At 43.6% G+C, this 16,822-nt stretch overlaps 1 protein-coding gene across 7 annotated transcripts in view; it reads left to right on the forward strand.

Moving 5' to 3' along the window:
* The first annotated feature begins 7,539 nt into the window (after positions 1 to 7,539).
* Positions 7,540 to 16,822, forward strand: part of STRBP (spermatid perinuclear RNA binding protein) — a 36,793-nt gene continuing 27,510 nt past the window's right edge. For all 7 annotated transcript variants that reach the window (XM_014879999.2, XM_088177363.1, XM_014879996.2 and 4 more), the window contains exons 1-4: positions 7,540 to 7,715; positions 9,871 to 10,088; positions 10,835 to 11,000; positions 12,657 to 12,801. In XM_014879999.2, the coding sequence (XP_014735485.1) occupies positions 7,713 to 7,715; positions 9,871 to 10,088; positions 10,835 to 11,000; positions 12,657 to 12,801 (532 nt within the window). In that variant the 5' untranslated portion in view covers positions 7,540 to 7,712. The remainder of the gene's footprint in view (positions 7,716 to 9,870; positions 10,089 to 10,834; positions 11,001 to 12,656; positions 12,802 to 16,822) is intronic.

Here is a 16,822-nt window from a genome sequence, read left to right on the forward strand (position 1 = left end):
AGAAACTTTGACAAAACATTAGTCAGGAAGTAAAAAATTAACCTGAACTTGTTCAGGAGTTGGAGTGAAACTAAAACATGAGAAAAGTCTGATGGAAGATGTGCACTGGCTGGGAGCACAAGACCTTTTTACACAATACTCACAGAGTCTAGTGATCTTCCATTCCAAATCCTTTTAAATCTTCTCTCTTTAATTAAAAAAAAAAAGTCACTGAGGCAGCAAGACTGACACACTAGGAAATGCAGTTCAGGGGAGAGTCATGAATGTTTAAACTGGCTGAAAGGCAGCCAGGCACAGTAACCAAGGGGGTTTGCAACACTGAAAACACAGGGTCTGCATAATTGACATCAGGGAAGAAATTCTAGGGAGAAACTTCCTTAAACTTCACCATGGAGAGTTGCTGAAATTTTAGTCAGAAGGAGAGCATTTATTCTTAAAAACTCCTTAATGTTTTGACACTTCATGTAAACACAGGGAAAACACAACTCTCAAAGATGTACTTGCATTGTGTTATTTGTAAGAGTTACTAAATTTGTTTTGTTTATAACCAGAGCTTTAGAATCCATGTTGCTTTTCTCTTTCCTCTTACTAATTCCCAGGATATGCATTAGTCTGGGCTGCAGAGCAGGGGACAGACAGTGGAGCCAAAGTTTAGCTGTTGCCTCATGGAACTGATGACAAGTGCAAACCACCAATACAAGCAGATCCGGTGTTACTGTAGGACAGTTTGGGCTCCAGCCTCCTTCTTTTGGTTGAAATTGTATTTTATTTATTGCCAGCACAGAGGGAATGCTTTCCAGCCTTTTCCATGTGTGTGCCATTGCCTCCTTGGTGGCAGTTCCCCCATGCTGGCTGAGTGGCTGGGCTGCAGCTCAGGTCCACCTGCACAATCCCATATTCTATGGGATATGAATCACAGCAGCAAAGAAACTGGGGCACTGCAGCTATTTCGGTGAAGCTGAAGGGTGCTGGGGAAGGAATGTCCCTGTTCTGAATCTCCTCAACATCGTGGCTGCTTCCTGTGGTGGTTTCTGGACCAGTGAAAGCCTTGAGGTAAGGGCAGTGCTCACAAATCCAGGGGCTGGGGAGTCTCTGGGAGTTTGGAGATGTGCAAGGCTTTAGTGCTGGGTGTGATGCAGGACAGGGCTGGAGTGGTGAGGACCCAGCATGGCACAAACTGGGTGGAGGAGGTAGAACTGTGATTCTCTTTTGGAGAATGTGATGTCATTTCAGGCATAGATCCAGAATTTTGCTTAAACCAGCTCTGTCTCTGGGAAAATGACATTGCAGATGGTGAGTGTCATTTCAGTGTAATGTAATCCTGTTATTAATTTAGTTAATTTTTCAACTGTAAATGAATGCAGTCTGAGTTAAGAATTTCAGATGATTTTGAGTGTGGATGTCACATTATGACTGCAAAGTACCTTCATGTTTCCTGTGACCAGTTTAGCCAGGAAAGCAGGAATGCAACATTGGGGTGTCTCAAGTCACAAATCAGTTCAGTGTTTCACAGACATGGAGAATCCAGTGGTGGTTTCTGCCTTGTCTCAAAGGAATACTTTGCTATTCATTATTTATGTACTGTCTAATCTGTGACTTTTTATTTAAGACACCTGCCAAGAAATGCACCCTTTAAGATATTTTGTCTTCTGCAGTGCTCAGTTTTTCAGGCAATTCACTTTTGCATATTTTTACTGTTTGAACAGGAAAAACATTAAACTGTTCATGTGTCAATTTGTTATCTAAGTGTCAGCAGCTGGTTTTTAAAACTCTTTGCACTTGATCTGTCTCTAGTCAATCTTGCATCTTGACACCCATACCAAGAGGTGAAGGCAATTTCAAAATTATTTCATTAGAGACCCTCTGTAGCCCTGGCTCTGCTGGAGGCTGTGCAGGTTTCAAGGGAATGTGAATCCAGATAAAAATCTAGAGGGAAATGTTAAAAATGTATGTGAAAAATACCTCGAGGTGTGCAGCTGGTGCGCTGCTCTGAAGACCACCTGGTGAGTGTGGTGAATACCTTCCTGTCCTCAGGAGTCTGTAGTAGGTTCAATCCCAGGAGGATTTATATTCTTTCCAAAACTGTTATCCTTCTTACACATTACAATTCAATAGCTGCAGTTATTTCTACTAATGTCTATTTCTTTCTGAGACTGTATGGTGCGATTCTATCTAAAATAGAGCATTTTTCCCCTCAAAGGATTGCATATGTGCTCACACAGTGCCTCTGTTGTTCCTTTTTTAACCTTCCTGTTAGGCTGGTAATGATTTCCCCTTAGACCATCCTTTCACCTTCTTTCCAGGAGCTAAAAATATGAGCTACACTCTGCACATCCTTGTTTCCTTTACCTTAATACATTAATTTAGATTAGGTAATTGCTTGCCTTTGATTCTTCAACTTCTTTAATGACTGTACCAGTGTGATTTCTTTTGGCTCTTCTTTCATTCCTCACTCCACAGTGGAGGGGATCCATGTGTTCCCTGGTTTTCAGTTGCATCTCTGACCCGAGGTCCTGCCTTGGCACAGATGGATTCTCTCCAGGAGCTCTCCAGGAGCTTCCTCACGCTGACAAGTGGGCAGCTGTGCTCCTTGCACTGTGAGCGTTGTCAGAGCTCTGGAGCCTGCAAGGTGACTTTGATTTCTCTGTTCTGGTGGTTATATGTGCTGTGGTTCCAGATGTGGTTAGCAAGTCTGTGCCTACCCTGCCTTTGGAACTTAAAGTTGGGTGTGGGGGCTGCTCCCAAGAGATCTCCGAGCACAGGAGAAATATTTGATTGAAATATTATGAGAACTGAACAGGCAGGAGTAGTCCCAAACTCCAGTATTTGTTGTATGAAGTGTGAGAGTTTGCCAGAGGAAGTACCTTTTCAGCTTCTAACTATAGTGTTGCTTTGTAATTATTCATTTGGATGGAAAATTCCAGCCTTCTAAAGGTTATCCCAGATGCAACTTTGCCAGGAAATGCATTACATAGAAAATAATAAAACTATGAATACACAGTCTCCAGGTGGAATTGGATGCTGAGCATACTGTTGGAAGCAGTCTGGGCCTTGTTAAATATGTGTCCCAGTGTTACAGGCACTGCTCTCCACAATGGGGCTCTGAGTGGCCAGGATTTCTCTTTGTGTGGTGGGGAAGGAGGAAGTTCCATACAAGGAGCTGGGATTTCAAATAGTGAATATCTGCACAAGGCACAGGTCAGTCATATTTTGCAGATTTCTCTGCCTTGTGCTCCTCTCTGAATCCTCATGAATTGTATTTCTTATCTCTTCCCCCTGGTTTGTTGATACTTTTAACATGAGGGAAAACTATTTTGATATTTCTCCGTCAGTTATTTTGACATTAATCAACACTGCAGATCTTGTTTTGTTTGGTGTCTGGGTACATCATAAAGAGAGTTGCTGAAAGAGTTCAATTACAATATCAGCATCTCTGCCAAATGTATTGAGCTGTTCTGAAAAGCGGCTTGTCTTTTCTGACCCAGATACACAGTTTCCAACTGTGGGAGATGCTGCCAGAAAGACTCTTGGCAGAAGGCCAGCAATAAAATTATACTGCAGAAAAACACAACATATTTTCAGCAGCACTTTGTGTGGTGTGATGAAAAATTACCTGTCTCCTGAATGCAAAGCAGAGGCTAAAATAAACTTCCAATTTGAAGTTGCAAGCCTCCCATTCTGACTTTTGAAAGTAACAAAACCCGGTATGAATTCCAGTTATTTTCTATTACTGTGTGTGATAGGTACTCACATGGGCTGTGTTAGATACTCACTGCTTTGTTATTAGCAACCTCTGTGGTTCGTGCTGCCCTGTCAGTACAAACTCTGTGCTCCTGGGGTGCTGCACACTGCAGTTCTCCTGGGCAGATGCTGGTGCTGGGACAGATTCAGAAGGTGCAGGGTGTTTTTAATGCCTCAGTTGAATATTGTTAGCGTGTGCCTTCTTGATGGAGCATTTAAAACCAATTTTCATGGTGTTCTACTTGGCCTGGCCAGGAGCCTGGAGAACAGCTCACTGAAGGGTTTGGAGCTCTGGTGTCCAGTGACCCAAATTTCCTCTTCTCTGTTGCACCAATAATGTTTCTGTGCAAGGTGGTGCTGCAAGGGGATACTGGGGTGCCAGACACAGTTCATGTCTCCTTGCTAGAGGCTCAGAGCACCCTAATTCTGGTATTTCAGTCCCCATGGAATGAAAGTACCTGTTTCTGCTGCCTTTTCACCTCCCTGTGCACAGGCACTCGGAGGTAGCTGAGCATATTCATCACCCCTGGCTGTTTAACTGTGTGTCCCCTGGGAATGCAGCTGCAGATGCAGGAATATCTCCTACTACAAAAGCCTCATCTGAAATTCTTTTCGCTTGTCTTGAGCCAAAGCATAAACTTCCTCTGTGAAGGATGAGATGTTTAATGGAACTGTTGCTACACTGTCATGGTGTTTTAATAACATTTCTAATGTGTCAAATCCCCAGTGATTTTAAACCACACTGCAGACTCTGTGCGGCTCCACTGTGACCTGGTTTGGAGACAGAGATTATTTACTGGTGTTTTACACTTTAGGGGCACATGATGCAGACAGAAGTGACTTTTTCAAGGTCACCAGGGTCTCAGTGGTGCAAGGAGCTTCCTGTACAGGTTCCTTGCAAGCGTGGGTGGCTGCCCCTAGGTAAGACAGCCACACACTTAACTATTGTGCTTTTTAGTCTGAGCATCAACTGTTACTTCCCTGAGGATGCAGGAGCAAATACCCTGCTATAGTCTGGTAGTGGAATGAGGCTGTTGGGTTTATGGAATTGCTGCTCACTTCACATAATGCTTTCTGATGTATTTGGTGCTGAGCTATGTTATGCTGCCTTAGTCCATATGGTTGGAGCAGATTTGATTTTGGTTTTCCTTAATTTAATTCTGTGTGCTGTCAAATGTACTTTATTCTGTATATTGTGTCTACACTTTTATAGTAAACTCCCTCCTGTTTAGTGCTTTTGTTGAAAATGTTCTCTCAAAGTCTGAACTAAATTAGGGTTTCACTCCTATGCGTGTTTCTGAAATATTCGTAGGATGTTAATGACTTGGAAGACATCGTGTATCAGCTTCAACTCAATTTTCAGGATTTTTTTCCAGCTTTCTGAATTTTGTAATAAAGATCCTTTTGTAATTCATCTCTCTGTCTGCTCTGACTTCAGCCATGCACTGCTGAAAAAACGAGCAGGTAAAGAGCTCATAAATACCTTCATCTAACAACCTTTACTTGTCACTTGAAAACTGAACCTGTCTTGAAAACAAGAAAAGAGGTCACTGCTCCACACACTGCTGAGGCAGAGTATGGAGAGGTGTTTTCAGTTCATCAGCCCAGCAGAGATTAACCCCCATTGTGGCTGTGACATTCATTTCCAGCCTGGTCTGGATTTTCCAAGAAGCTGAGAAGCAGCCAGCACAGGCAGGGCTGGCCCGAGGTTTGCAGAGCCCAGGGAGGCTCTCCCAGACTTCAGCAGCCTGCTCAGCACTCAGTGAGCACCAGAACTTGCTCAGCCAGCTATCTCTGTCCATCTGCTTGCCACAGCCTGGGAGAGCTGATAAGCAACAGCTTGCAGTAGTCTTGGGAGGGAGGCTGGGCTGGAGTGCTGCTGGAGTCTGGAGACATTGTACTGGGCATATGCTGAAGTCAGCAACACATTGCAGTGCCCTTCTCTCTGCCTGGAATTGCCAAGTTACAGCTACCACAGAAGATAACAAACCGAAAATGTGAAATGTGGGAGTGACAGGGAAGAAGAGTAGGTGAAGATAGCAGGAATTCAGTTTGGAGAGAGAAATAATTTGAAATAGATTATCTAGAAATGTCTCATAAAAGTCTCTCTAGTTTGGTATCTGCTGACTCAAGTTATTATTACAAAGCCAAATGACCTTGTAAAGAGTCTGGCTGGTTCTGGAGATGGTGAAAGGCTGTTGAGTGTGGAGGAGCTTATGACTAGTTCACAAAATAAATACTGCCAAAGCAGTGATCTTTGCTTAGGTTTTTCTCCCAGCTGCCCTGTCTGACTTCCAGGATGTCTTCAGAGAATGAACAGCCCCTTTGTTGATTGCTTCTGGGGAGCAGTTTGGTGGGGTGTTAATACACCTTGGTGGGCACAGAGCCTCTGTGATGAGAAGTGGGGTCAGTCTGGGTTTTCATTAGCTTCATTTTCCCAAGTATTTTTAGTATGACTGCACTTAACTCTTTTGGGATCTCTTCCTTGGCAATTTGCAGCTGCTGGAACAGACAGGTCGCTGCACAGTGTTCTTGTCTGGCTTTTTGTTTTACCCAGTTCTACATCCTCAATTCAGTGGTGTGACATACAAACAGCTACTGAGCCTTTGCTGCCAAAGCTACTGGTCCTGTAAACCTGCTTAATTTGTTCCCAACCAGGGAAATAGGGAAGTAGGATCTGCTGTTACCTTTTCCCCTGTCACATTCAAATCTCTGTGGGATGCAACATTTTAATTATTCCCTGTCACATCACAGGTTTAAGTATCTCCTCAGCTTTCAAGTCATCTCACCTATCCCTCTGCTGTTGCCAAACATGCTTTTAATCTCTAACAATGTCAGGCTTCTCTGACACACAATATGCACAGCATTGCTGGAGAAGGGGGGTCAGCATACAGGAGAAAAGGAAAACAATTTGTGTGTGTGTGTGTGTGTGCCAATCTGCAGAAATTTAGTGACTGGGTTTCCAGTTGCTTCAAAACGTTGCTGGAGAGCTGATGCAACAATATGTGTAGTGAAAGGGAAAACAGGAATTTTCTGCAAGGACTGGAGTGTCTTGGTGTGCAGTGAGCTTATGCTTCCTTCTCTCACATTACCTGCTCTGTTATTCTGCTCTTCTCTCTCACAGAGCATTTCTTTGCAGTTTCATGCTGCCAGTGCTGGTGTTGTTTCCCAGTTTAGTACTGAAGGCTGCTCTTGCAGGATCTTTTCCATGCTGAGTGCTGGGAAAGGCAGTGCATGGGCAGCACAGGAGGTGTGGGTGATTTCAGCTCCTCACAAGTCTGACGTCTGCAGTTTGTTAGAATGTGCTTGTCTATCTTTAAATAACTTGCAGTTATTGCAACCTGAAGCCTTGGTTCTTGTGCAGCATCTGACACAGGATCGAGGGCTGCACTGAGGATTCCCACAGAGAATTACTTTCTGGTAATTAAATGTGGAGTATTTGATTCCTAACGTTTGTTGACACAAAAAGAGACTTTGTGAGCTGGTTTCACATAGAGCACGTTTGCCATGTTGGATTTCCTGTCCTCCTCATCCCAGAAGCTGGGATTGCAAGGCCTGGCAAACCTCCCTGGGATCAGCTCTAAATGGCATGATAAAGCTGTTACATGTGTGCGGGCACATCACAAAAAGTTGCTTTGCACAGTGACATCTGTTTGCTCAGATATAAATGGATCAGTCACTGTCCCATCTGGAAGCTGGGGTGCTCTGATCAATGGTTTGCCTCATGTGCAGCATCCAGCACTTCTGGAATCAGCACACCATCACTGCTGGTTTCAAGCTGTTTCTTTCTTTTTGCAGGTGAATTAGAGAAAGTGACTCCCAGAGCACCTTGGCTGTATGAACTCTTGAGCTGTCAAGAGACTGAGAGGCTTATGAAGAGGTTCTGTCAGGCAAAACAGTGCTTAGCAAAGACACCAAGGAGGAGGGAAAAGGAGAAAGGGAGGGAGAGAAAGCTGAAACACTAACACACCATGGTAGGTATTTGTTGTCTTTCACAGGGGTGCATTAAAAGTGTTTTCTGCAGCCAGGCTTGCACGGGGCCTGATGAAACCCGAGAGAGGGGATTTTCTGACCTTGCCCTAACTGAGGGATGGTACTGTGTGCTTTGAGCAAAGCAAGTGAGGTTTGATGCATTGTGAGCCTCTCCAAGCCAGAGAGTGTTCTTGTGAGCCTGCAGTACATGAATTATTAAATACAAACGAAGGGGATGCTCGTAAGGTTTTCTAATAAAACTGGCATTAGCAGGCTGTAGCAAACAGCATCAGTGACCTTGAACTTGCAGATTTCATTACCAAACGCTCACATTCCCCTTCCACCTCTGCCTCACAAAAACAAGTTCTGATTATTCCCATCCATGTGTGTGATTGAAGGTGCCTCTGTGCACACTTGGTGACAGTGTAGATGAAATATGTGTAGCCAAATATACCTGATATGTTTGGTTTAAGTGAGGAGTCACTTCTCATTTGCCTGGGTTTGGCTGCAAATAGAAATGCCTGAGATGTGGGATTTGTAAAGATGTGCAAGTATGAAGTATTGAGATGGTGAGATTCTGAAATGTGTTCACAAAAAGGCAATAACCTACTCAGTTCCTGAACAATATGAGTGGAGAGCAGTTTAAACATATTTTTGCATTTTTAAGCCCTCTAAGGTTATTACTGAGAGAATGGAAATGAGAATAAATGCAATAAATTTTAAAAACAGTTGCTAATATTTGTGTGGCTGCTTGCTGCAGGTAGGCTGTGTGTTTATATTTGTATTTAAAAAAAAGACCTAAACCAAGACTTTTACCAGTTACAGAGTGAAAGGGAGAAAGAACACTTTGCAAAACAGAGTTGTTAATATATTGTATTTTAAACAGTGTCCCATTCTGTCATTCGTTTTGGCCCGAATTGTAAGGAGGAGTTGATCTTGTCAGCCCCTCTTCATTAGAAAAGGAAATATGTCTCATAATTAGGAATTACCAAATCGTTTCTGTTCCCCTGTTGTAACTGACATTTCATGAGGTAGAAGATGGTGGGTGAGTTGTTAAAGGCGGCTCGGCCGTTCCCTGCAGCCCGGCTGGATCCATGTTGTGGATAACCACAAGAGGGACCTCCTGGAAGCATTCTGCAGCCTATCAGACTGCAGGGGATAAAACCAGCCCCTGACTGATGAATTGTTACTGCCCAAATTATCCAGCTGGGTAGGAACACAAAAATTAGGAAAGGAATGATGTCATGACCTTCAATGGAAAAGGCACAGGGAGGGCAATAAACCAGAAATCATGGACAGTTCCTTAATAAGGATCCAGCCCAGAGGCCTCTGAGATTGTTCAAAGGCTCTCTGTGTCCTTAGGAGTGGGTAGAGCTACAAACCCATGAAGTAGGGGTGAAAATGACACCTCATTAAGGTGCTTAAGTGTAGGAGGAACGGAGGGGTTTGGTCGGTGATTCCTTCTGGGAGGCTTTCAGCAGTGACTGATGTGTCTGTACAGACCAAGACTTATTGCTGCCCTTGCCACAGGCCTGTGCTGTGATCACAGCTGGTCTGGGGCACTGTTTAGATCAAAGAAGTCTCACCTGAATAGTCTGCAGCAAACTCAAAACTTCCTAGCACAGGTTACCCAACTAGTGAAATTTACCTCCCTCAGCAATATCACTCAGGACTCTGAGTTTCACTGCAGACTTTTTAATTAGCACTCTAATATCTTCCTATTCATTTGAATGTTTTTAAAAAAGAAAGTCTCTTACCATTTATTCTCATCTTCATTCATGCCTTTGTAAATCCCTGCGCAGCGGCTGAGCCTCTCACAGTTCTGCACTGCCTGTGACTTCATCTGCAGCAGCAGCAATCCCGTGAGGGATTGGCTCTTTGACTGCCTGTCCCAGGTGTGCTGCTCTTGTCCGTGGCATAAACAGAGGAAAGATGGCTGCACTCAGCACTTCCAGAATATGCAGAATTGTATTTGGAGAGTATCGATCCCTTTTACAAAACAGGGATCATCTCTCCTTGCCTGCCCTCCTTTCCCACATGCTATGCCCAGTGTGCACCTCCCTGGCAGGCAGGATTCCCATTCAGACAATGTCCTATGTCCCATGAATATTCCATTAACTTTGTTCTCTTTTCTTCCTGTTTCCCACTCCACAACAGAGATCGATCCGATCTTTTGCTAACGATGACCGCCACGTAATGGTGAAACATTCAACCATTTATCCATCTCCAGAGGAGCTTGAAGCTGTGCAGAACATGGTCTCAACAGTAGAATGTGCCCTTAAGCATGTCTCTGACTGGATGGATGAAAAGAACAAGTCTGCGAAGTGTGAGGGTGATGTGGAAGCCAAGGAGGAAGCTGCAGAGGGCAGTGCCAAGTGAGTGAAGCCTCAGCTCACAACGGGTCCCTGTGCTGCTCTCAATGGCTCCTTTCCTCTGAATAACATCTAGTGTTACCTGGGTCTGCTGCAGATCAATGTGCAGAGAAGGAGGGGGATATATTTGGACTTTTTGAGGTGGGAGCACATGGGGGGGAGTGCAGGGAATGGCAATAAGCCCAGTGTGGGCAGCAGTCGCTCTCCATTTCTTTGCTTGTTTTACTGTGATGTTGTGAAATGGCAGTTAGCAGACAAACCTTTCAGCAGTTTTAAGCAAATACAATTCCCTGGAACACACCAGTGCAAATCGCCAGCCATGTGCTTGGGGGCTCCTGCAGGTCTGATATACAAAAAAAGTTTTTATAATCCAGCAAAGTTTCCTAAGCCTCCATTACTTTCTATTATTGCCATAGTTTAATCCCACCTGGCAACTCAGCCCCACATAGATGCTGATTTTTTTATAAAAAAATTAACCAAGTGTGGAGTAAATGCTTTGGAGACAACTGGATGAGACAAGAGCTGGTGCTGACCTGTCAAAAAAACATTTCTTGCATTTTACTCCATGCTTTTTAAACAATCCTAGTCTACAAAACTGGCTTTTGTTAGAGTCTGCTTTCTCAGCACTCAAAAATTAAGTGTCCTTGTGTTGCTTTGAAAATTCTTTACTGTGGCTCTTAAAGGTTCCCCTAAACTGTAGCTGGAGAGTAAAATCCTCTTTTAATTACCCTAAATTGTTTCATTTCCAGGGATCAAGGTGGTCGGACATTATGTGGCGTTATGAGAATTGGCTTGGTTGCAAAGGGCTTGCTGATCAAAGATGATATGGATCTGGAGCTGGTTCTCATGTGCAAAGAAAAACCCACAAAGACCTTGTTATGTATTGTTAAAGACAATCTCCCAGCTCAAATTCAGGTGAGTTCATTTGGAGCAGTCCTCCCACAATGGCTGATAGCACTGCAAGGGCTATTTGGGGAAAGGCTGGCATTTGTTCCAGCAAGAATGACAAGTGATATAAAGGAATATACTCTGAATCTAGGACAGCATCTGGGGCATGTGACATGTTTCATGTGGTGACATGAAGTCCTCACTCACAAAATGTAACCTTCTACTGCTGTTGTTGCCCTGCTCCTGTTTGTGCTGTCAGTCCCCTGGGAGGGCAGCTGATCTCTGTGTGTGTAACTAACCCACGGTGGGTTTGGATGCTCTGGTCCACCCAACATGAGCTGAACTGCAGAAACCTTCCCTGCTCAAGTGTGTCACTCAGTCCCTGTTGTTGTCCCCTGCCTGAACCTGCAGTTCCCCATTTCTGCTTTGCTTGGGCTGTTCCCACATAAACCCCTCTGTGCTGCCAAGGTGAGAACATGTCACTTTAGGTAGTCACTCACTTGGGCTCATGTTAATCACGAGCTCACATTATTTTTATTTATGGCTACTTAATTCTGATGGTGGCATCCAGCAGGCAGCAGTTGCAGCTTGTTTAGGGACACCACCTCTGTGACAGAGTTCTGAGGCTGAGGAATCAGTCCAGCTTCCAGGCTCACCAACACTGGTGCCAAGGAGCTGCCCTCCAATGTTCCACTGCAAGTGGAACTCCATCTCCAAACCACAACCAAACTCGATCTGCTTTTCTCCCCTTGTTTGACCATTCCAGACAGCTGTTAGTTCTCACCATTCATTTTCTCACACAAAGGGCTTGTTTTAATGAGCTAATGTTGTTCCCAGACATGTGGCCCTATCCACAGCTAAAAATGCAAAGCATCTTTTGAGTAGTAAAGAGTAAATTTTACTTGTTTGAAAATGATAGGGATGTATTGAGTACTTAAGAATAAACCTTGTAGTGAGGCATGAAATGAAGAGGGTTGAAAGTGAGAAGAAAAGTTAATACGTGCTTCAAAAAAAGTGAGATAAAATGAGAGACTAGACATAATTAAAATATGTAAAGACTGAATAAATTCAAGGGACAGGCAGGGGAAGGACTGTGAGGAATTACAGAAAAGATGAGGGAAGAGGACTCTTACTCGTGAAATGCTCCAACTGTTGTGGGCATGGAAGACAAGGAGAGGCTCTGCAGAGGGATCAGATGCTGGAGGAGAAGGAGGGTTCAGGCCCATTAGTGGACAAAAGGAGCAAGTGAGGCACAGAGACTCAGGAGCTTCTGCTTTGCTGCTTGGAAGGCTCATGGTGAGCAGATGCTCATCCCAACAATAAAGCAGCTGCAGAGCAGATTGCAGCAGGGAAGGGGTCAAAATAGACCAGACTCCACACAGGAGGAGTGGCTGGAGACCCCTGAGCCCTCTGTGGCTGCCCTGGTGCTGCTGGAGGGTGAGAGGTCCCAGAGGGCTGCTGAAAGACCTGCACAGAGATCACTGCAGAGAACTCTGCACATTAATGGAGCAAACTGTAAGGCAGTTGTAGCTCTGGCTACAAAAGAAATGTTTTTGTTTTTAATGAGGCAGGCAAGGCCATCTTTGTTATTGCAATGCCCTTCTCATTAGCTGAGGCACATACACAGATTCTTCACTTTTTCAGTCAATTGGGAGTCTTGAAATCTTTCTTGGTGACTTTCAGAAACTTACAGAAGAGAAGTATCTGGTGGAGGAGCATGTAAATGAGGCAGCTATTGTTATCCATAACACAAAGGAGCCCAAGCTCACTTTGAAGGTGATTCTCACATCCCCTCTCATCCGAGATGAAGCAGAGAAGAAGGAAGGAGGTACACAGAGCGTTTTAACTTGGTTTTAAGACTGTTCTAGCTAAATGTCCTGACTGTGCAGCACAGGGTTAATTGGGAAGTAGGCTTTTAATTGTGTACCATGAACTGACTAGACTGACTATTGCCATGCATTACATTATTTGGGCATTAAAATGACAGCAGTCACTTAATTTTCATGTAAATATGTGTAGTTTTCCTTTGCAAGCAATATTCCTACAGTGTTACCTTTGACATACAATTAGATCTTAGTTTTCCTTTCTCTCAGACTTGCTATTTAATTCTTGAGCACCTGGCGCTGCACAGTCTTGTTTGCAAATTAAGTCAGTCAAGTGGGATTGGTTCATAGTTTCTTGAAAAACTCATTAAAATGTTTCTTTTTATGTAAAAGCCTTTTCCTGCAAAGCTCGCCAGTGTCGTCCTGGCCCTCAGTATTTATTGACTGATGATGTGTATGTTTCTGGCTTTAAGAATTTCCTAACTGGGATACAATTGAAGTTATGCTGCTGTGATACAGCACTTTTGCTTCTGAATTGAACGTTGTACCTCATGTCCTTAGAGCAAAATAGTTCTAGAAAACTGTCACTTAGTCCTTTCCATTCCTTCTCCCTCACCGTGGTGTCCTACACAGTTCCGTGCCCGTGCTGCAGGAATGGTGCCTGTAGTGCCAGTGAGGCTGGAAACAGACTGTGAGCAATAGAGAAGAGCAAATGTAGCCATACTTTGTTGTATTTTTAAAATCTTTTCAGTAATTTCTGCTTCCGCTTCCCAAACCTATCCCTAGAAACTTTGCCACCGGATGATGTCAGACCTTTGACCAACTGGCCACTCTCTGTCATGACAACTGAGGCAGCTGGGCCCGTGTGGGCTAGGGAACTCCCTGTCGCTCTCTTCCCATTTCTAGACTTGCCACAAGTCCTTTGCTTCCTCCCTGTCCCACATGGAATTCCGACGGGATGAGAAATGTTGGTCAGTTTGTCCTCGTTTTGTTGGAGGGATGGCAGGAAGGATCCCTCTCCAAGTGACATGTAACACTTTGGCAGCAGTTGAATGCAGAAAAATCTTACAGAACAGATGAATGGCAAAGATCCCTTAATTACACTGGCTGTTTATTCTCAAATTAGCAACAATGCTGTTTCCAAGACCATTAAAAATAAACTGCATATTGCTTTAGTTGTTCAGCTTCCCACAAGATGCTGAGACCAGCCCTGGAGCTGCTGCAGCTCATCCATGTTCATGAGAGAGCACAAAGTGCAGGACAAATTCTGATGGTGAAGGATTTGTGAGATTCCCACAAGAGGATACAGTTTTACACAAAGGCTTCTGCCCAAGTATTTTCTTGTAAAAATTGATGCTGTTATGCCGGCAAAGTGCAGGAATTTCTGAATTAATCTCAAACTAAAAGAGGATTGGAATTTTTATGCTTTCTCATGCTTAAAATGTAGGTGGTCTCTTTTTTTTCAGTATCCATAAATATTTTCAAAGGTCTCTACTATATTTTTAAAATTTAAAATGGTTTTACCACTTCTCCTGAAGTGGTTATACACTGTCATTCTGTGCAGTTGCTGAGGATGGGGAATAGATGTGGATCTCATTTTAAAGTCCAGGTTCCTTGGCACTGATTCATCACAAAGAACAGAGACATGTATCATATTCCTTTTCAAGGTATATGGAGCATTATGCAGATGTCACTAAGTTGAAAGGGGAGGGATACATTTTTTTTGTAATCTCTCAAACCTTTTAGATTGGAAACACTTAGATCCAGACCAGAAAAGTTTAATGTCTCGTATCAAGGGAGAATAACTGGAGAGACTGGTGAAAACACCTTGATCTCTAAAGCACTGCCATATTTTTTCACTACCACTGAACAGTGTCAGCCAAATGTAAATACACTTCCTATGCAGTTTTAAAAACCTGTCCGTTGGCTCCATGCACTCTTTTGACTGAAGGAGCTCAAAGTGCTGCTGAACTTGCCTTTCATCTTCCATGTAAGATAGGCCCAGGCTTTCCTGAGCCTGTGGAAAACTGACCAAGGTTTCTGTGGTGGGATTAGCACTAATCTGTCCTCTAACAACCCAGGTCAGGCCAATGGCCCTCGTTACCAGTGCTCCCATTGTTCTGTAGGAATGCTGTGTGTGCCTTCATGCCCTGATGTCAGAATGTATCGAAAAACATTCCTGGATTTCTCTTCAGTCCCCACCTCTTTGGAAAAGTGTTCATGTTTAAGATGTGGTGTTTGTCCTATTTGTTTTTGCTGCTCCTTAGCAAAAATAAATAGTGGCCCAGTGTGTGTGTGCATTTTGGTGTTTCTCACAAACAGCTACCCATAAAGCTCTGCTTTCTCATGTTGAGAAGTCAAGCACCTAAATTTGCCTACATTTTGCATAAGTTTAAATTTTAAACTTTTTAAGAAACTGAATTTTTAGTCACAGCATCAAATATAAATTGGGCTTTCCAGACCAGAACCTTGTATCCTGAAAACCAGTTGTTGTTACTGAGCATACAGTACCAACAAATGATGTAATTCCAAACAAGCTGGTTCACCAAAGTGGGGCTGAAGTCCCGGTGCTCCTGGAGCAGGACATGGCCAGTGATGCTCCCAAGGGGCCAAGTGCCTCTGAAGGGGCAGCAAGCCCCAGACTGCCCTCCCCTCTCTGGAGAAGACAAGGCTCCTCCTATGGCTCAAATGAATGGAGCTGGCAGCTCCTGTGTGAAGAGAATGCTACAGCAGTGGGGAGAGAATTCCTGAGGGACTGGTTCTGTGTTGCATAGTGTGAGCTAACATCAGGGCTTTAGAATTTACTCTTTACTAAACTCCTTGGATCACTGCCCTTGTTAAAACTACAAGGGAAAAAGGAAAGCTTTGCAATCCCGTTTGAAAATTTTGATTTGGTCTCACTTTCCTGACTGGCAGAGCATGAAGAAACATGCCATTCTCCCGAGGGGGTCTGAAGGGAGCCCGCTGCAAGCCGCTCGCCCTCTTCACTGCCTGTTCTCTTCATCTTTCTGTTTAATAGAATCTTGCCCAAAAGTTGGCAGACTGCAACATCAGGACACTGGGGCTGAACAAGCAATTGGCAAAATTCTCCAAGATATTTGTCAATTAAGACCTCGGAAAATGGTCTTAATCCTGTAAGAAGTACAGTTCTAAATCGTTGAAACAAATCTTAGGAGATTTTTGGTTCACCTGAATGACAGGTGACATGTATTCTGTTTGGTTTGTAGTTTAAAGGAAAAATTAATTTACTTTATCAATGGCTGCAACACAAAGCCTCATACAACACTGAGCCCCAGTTCATTGCAAAAAATTAATGATTTTGCAGTCAGTCACCTTTGCCATTTCTAACGTTTTAAAATAAGATTCTGATCATTCATTGACAGTACTTGTTTGATACAATACTTGAGCTTTAAGCAGATGTTTCTATTGTCTGCAGTGAAGTTTTCTCAGACAACTACCCAGATGGATGTTGAGTAATCCCATGCCTCAACTGTCACTCCTGAAAACAACGAAACTGCAAAGGAAATTTAGAAGCAAAACTTGTGTTCCAAAGTGACCTTTTGTGCTCAAAGAAAGATAGAGCTTTGAGACTTTGCAGCTTTCATTTGGAAAACAGACAAGAGGAGTGATTAATCCCAACCCTGAAATGCTGTTGATGAGGGCAGTAACAAACAATGCAAATATCTGCTGTGAAGTTCACAGGGGTTAGAAAATAAGCTTATAGCACTTGAGTCAGCAGCTGTGAACTGCAACCATCACCTGTCAGACAAGACACTGGTTCTGTTCAGTTTTACACTGGTGGGGTTTTTTGCTTTGGCTTTTTTATTCATCATAAACATCAAGTGTTTTTACCAGAGTAACCTTCCCAGGAAATGGCTTAGGAGAGGCAGCCTTAACATTAAAGATGCAATTGCTTATGCAGCCAATCCCATTCAAAGGAGCCCGTGACAATGTCCTTGGAGATGGCACTAACAAACTGATGGTATTTTTTCCTCCGGACTTGTCCTGGTATTTTAGATGTTTTGC

The sequence above is a fragment of the Sturnus vulgaris genome, chromosome 22 (genome assembly GCF_052056855.1).
Source record: "Sturnus vulgaris isolate bStuVul1 chromosome 22, bStuVul1.hap1, whole genome shotgun sequence".
In the NCBI taxonomy this organism is placed as follows: domain Eukaryota; kingdom Metazoa; phylum Chordata; class Aves; order Passeriformes; family Sturnidae; genus Sturnus; species Sturnus vulgaris.